This window comes from Pygoscelis adeliae, unplaced genomic scaffold, assembly GCF_000699105.1.
Source record: "Pygoscelis adeliae isolate BGI_AS28 unplaced genomic scaffold, ASM69910v1 Scaffold94, whole genome shotgun sequence".
Taxonomy (NCBI): domain Eukaryota; kingdom Metazoa; phylum Chordata; class Aves; order Sphenisciformes; family Spheniscidae; genus Pygoscelis; species Pygoscelis adeliae.
The window spans coordinates 498,359-502,736 of NW_008824547.1; the positions used below are offsets into that span (position 1 = coordinate 498,359).

At 54.6% G+C, this 4,378-nt stretch overlaps 1 protein-coding gene across 1 annotated transcript in view; it reads left to right on the forward strand.

Moving 5' to 3' along the window:
• The first annotated feature begins 1,894 nt into the window (after positions 1-1,894).
• DUSP7 (dual specificity phosphatase 7) overlaps positions 1,895-4,378 on the forward strand; it is a 5,609-nt gene continuing 3,125 nt past the window's right edge. The window contains exons 1-2 of the mRNA XM_009321847.1: positions 1,895-1,991; positions 2,074-2,502. Of these exons, the coding sequence (XP_009320122.1) occupies positions 1,895-1,991; positions 2,074-2,502 (526 nt within the window). The remainder of the gene's footprint in view (positions 1,992-2,073; positions 2,503-4,378) is intronic.

Here is a 4,378-nt window from a genome sequence, read left to right on the forward strand (position 1 = left end):
GGAGGGGACCTTTCGGGGGCTCCCCGCCCGGGCTCCAGGCCCCCCTCCAGCCCCTCCGGAAGGGATGGCCAGGTTTTGGGGGGAGGCAGGAGAGCCCGCCCCCCTTTTTTTCTTCCCCTCCCCCATCTCCGAGGAGCGAGCGCTTGGGTTTTTCTCCCCCTTTCCCTGGAAATGCCGGCGGGGCTGGGAGGGGGCAGCCCGGCTGCTCCCCCGGGGCAGGGCGCTGGAGGAGCGGGGAGCCCTGCTTGCGAGGGAGCCGAGCCCCGCGCTCCGCACGTGCCCTTTCGTGAGGGCTGGGGTGGTTTGGAGTTTTGGGTTTTTGCGGGGTGTTTTTTGGCCATTTTGAGGGGGGCAGCCCGGCTGCTCCCCCGGGGCAGGGCGCTGGGGGAGCGGGGAGCCCTGCTTGCGAGGGAGCCGAGCCCCGCGCTCCGCACGTGCCCTTTCGTGAGGGCTGGGGTGGTTTGGAGTTTTGGGTTTTTGCGGGGTGTTTTTTGGCCATTTTGAAAGATCCCAGCAGGCCTCCGCAGCGGGCTGAGCAGAGCCCACAGCTGGGCTGCTGGGACCCTTCCCATCCTCCCAGTCCGGTCGCTGGGTGGCAGGTTTGAGGCAGAAATAACAGGAGAGCGGAGGAGTTGGGGGGAGAGCGGTGAAGAAAGTTGCCACTCGCAGCCCTTTAAAATACACTGCTGCTTCTTGCTAGACCCTTTCTGGGTAGCCGAGGGAGCCCCTGGTGCGGGGTTGGGGTGGCAGGGGGACAGGAGGGTATTTGGGGACCAGCCTCTGGGGCTGCGCTGCCCGCACAAAGCTTCCTTCAAAGGTGACGTGGTGAGGGGGCAGCCAGGCCCCAAGCACAGGGGTTGATGCTGCTTTTCCCTCCTGTCCCTCCACTCCCCGCCCGTGCTGGTGGGGGAATCCCCCATCCCATCCTGGTTTGGGGTTTCCCGATGGGCTCAGTCGCTCCTTCGCTTTGTCTTTCCGTTTCTCTCCCCGTCGTCCTCGTTCCTAGCAGGAAGGAGCGGCTCTGAAGTTACTCCTAAGCTCTCCCCGATGGGCAGGAGAGGAGTTGAGCCCTTTCTCTGCCTTTTTCCGGGAGCCTTGGTGGGAAATGTTTCCAATTAAAATTCCAAAATGGCTCCTCGGCGCTGTCTGGCGGCGCGGGGAGGAGGAGGACGAGCCTTTTTCATGAATGGATGTGGCAGGAGGGGTCTGTCCTGCTCAGTGACCCCGCCACAACCGCCGAACCCACTAACAAAGTTTCCAGGAGGCCTGTCTAATTAAACCATTTGTCAGTGTCAGATACTGATGGCTGAGCTCCGGTTTAATATTGCCTGGAAAGGGGATAGATCGGTGGGGTTTTTGCTTCCCTGCCTCTGCCTTCCTTCCCAAGCTGTTGAGCTGAGGAGCCGGAGAAAAAGACTTAAGAGCAGACATGAAGGGTCCCATCCCTCCTCAAGCCTGCTGCGGTTTGGGTGAAGAACAAACCTGTGACACTGCTCTGTCGCAAAACGTGTTTGTAGTGATAAAATAGGTGTGAGGATCGCTCTTTGGCAAAACTTATGGCCTCTTTTCCTTCTTGAAGGTGAATTATTTTATTGGGTTTTAGTGCCTGGGCTGGGTATGTGGTGGTGGTTCTTGCTTTATCTTTTCAGACAGAGATACTTTTGTGCTCTTCTGTCTAGGTGGCATAATAGCTCTTGCCTAAACTGCCCCAGACCCATATTTCTGAGAAGCTAAACGAGGCAAGATTGTCTCTTGCCGTTGATTTTATTTTTGGATGTTTGTTTCTTTTGTGATTGAGATTTGGCCCCTGTTTATCACAAGCAATATCGACCTTCGTAAGAAACACTCTGGTTTTCTGGGACCTGTTTGCTCAGTAACAATCTGCCCAGGGAAGATGAGGGAGCAGGGAGATACCTTCGACTTCACCCCAAGAAAGGCATACCAACTTTTTGCTGGCAAAGACTTGCTAAGTAACATGTACATGTGTTCAGGTAGAAGGATTTCCCATTCAGAAGAATAAAACACCTTTTTCTCTCTGCCTCTCCCCTTCCCTCTCTCCTTTCCCCCTCCCAGGTGGCTTTAACAAGTTTCAGACCGAATATTCGGAGCACTGCGAGACGAACCTTGACAGCTCCTCGCCCAGCAACTCTCCCCCGGCATCCGTCCTTGGCCTGGGAGGGTTGCGGATAAGCTCCGACTGCTCGGATGGTGAATCTGACAGGGAACCCAGCAGTGCCACGGAGTCAGACGGGAGCCCCATCCCTAACAATCAGCCTGCCTTTCCGGTCCAGATCCTACCTTACCTGTACCTGGGCTGTGCCAAAGATTCGACCAACTTGGACGTCCTGGGCAAATACGGCATTAAATACATCCTAAATGTGACTCCCAACCTGCCAAACATGTTTGAGCATGACGGAGAGTTCAAGTACAAGCAGATCCCCATCTCGGATCACTGGAGCCAGAACCTCTCGCAGTTCTTTCCCGAGGCCATTGCTTTCATTGGTAGGTAGTTGGCAGAACATCTCTTTTCATACTCACTGCTTGGGAATGTGGCAAGCCGCTTCCCAGGGCTGTTGCTCATCTCTGGCCTTGCCTCTCCGGGGCACAGCATCGGCACTAGCTTAGCAGCTGAACGTCACGCTGCCGAGGTGACGCTTCTGATGCCTGTCACCCTGGCTGGGTTCAGGGAGGCTTCCCCTTCCAAAATTCAGCCCTCTTACAGCACCTCAGCTGGGTTACCTGCAAGTGGTAGGACCGGCCCCACTGGACCCGGCCCTGCTGTCTCTTGCCCTTGTATGGGGATTTGCACTTGTGTGAAATGGCTGAACCGAGGCGGTGGGGAGCTCCTTTGCCTGCTTTGCTCGGAGGAGTGAGTGTTGATGGGAGTTGCATTAACGTGACTGGTGCCAGCAATTCCTTAGCCTCAAGTGTGATTAAAATCTGGGGGGGGGGATGTTTTCTTTTCCCGAGGGGATTTGCTGGTCTAGTTGTGATGCCGATGTAAGTCACCCTAGCATAACTAACTCCTTGTATGGATACTTCTCCTAAGGTAAGTGTCAACACAATGAGTTAGTGATTATAATTACACTGCAGAGCTCAGCTGGAAAAACTGTGCAGACAGCCCCTGAGACGGCTTTGGCTGGTCGTGGGGAGGGGTGCAGGGGGGCAGATCTCTTCTCCCAGGCTAGTGTTGACTTTGAAAATTGCTTCGTATTGTGTGAGAAGTGTCTGTTGGACTGAATAGTGATGTACACTTCCAGCATGACCTGTGCTGTCTGCTGGTGATGGTTGTTAGCCTAATCGGTTCTGATGGGGGGTGAATGGCACAGGTGGTCATTACCACCATTAACTATTAAAAGCCTTATGGCTTCATATCTGGTTAAAAACATTGGTGTAGGTAAAGGCGAGGGGGACCTTCACCTTCAGACTGAAATCTGTGCAGCCCACTTCAATGCTGCTTTGTTACCCCTCCTTTTTGGACCCCGCTGCATGCGCTCGCTTGCTGTGCTGTAAGGCCTGAAACGGGGCAGAGCGGTGGTAGGTCCTTGGCTGCTTTTCAGCCACCAGAAACCCTGGTTACCATGCGCTCTCCTTTGCCCCTCGGTTTCTGTCCTCTAGTAACATGATTGTGGTCAGGAGCGGCTGCTTCAGTGTGGCAGCAGGGACCCGTCTGATGTCCCATCTGCAATTCCCGCACGGAGTGTGGTATTAAACGTCGGGGTGAGGTACGGGGTCCCTGCTGGCATGTGGCATTTGGGATCCATCTGCTCCAGTCAGAGGATGTCTCTGTGAACACTGCACTTGTGCTTTCCAGTTAATGACAGGAAATGGAGGATTACCTCACTCTAAAACCAAACACCAAGAAAAGCGGTGCAGGTCAGATGAAAGGCAAAAATGTTGAACGGGGAGAGACTGGGGGGAGGGCTGAGTACGCTGGGGGACGATTGCCCACTGTACTGGAAATTCTTGCCTAGTTTTAGAAGCTGGGGCAGAAAACCTGTTGTGGCTTGGGTCTGGATTTTTTTGCCCGCATCTTCTTTGGCCTTCTCTGCACTCAGGGTGACAGTGTCCCTTACCTCTGGCTTTGCCCAAGGATCCTCTTTCTCCTGCCACCTTCTCCCTCCCCGCCAAGCTCTCAGTCAAATGACTGACTTCAAATAGGGCTGCCCAGAAGTAAGCAGTGCTGGGTACTTGCGTGCATTCAGTGCTCTCAGCAGCGTGTCCCTCTTTCAGCACTAAGATGTCAATTCATAAAGGGATCATGCTGTTCCGGCTGTGCGAGAGACAATGAGTGTGTGTGTGCTTTTCAATCGGTGGCAAGGGAGGGGAAATTTCGTCGCTGTTCTCTCGCCATTTTTTGGTCCAGCCTGCATTCCTG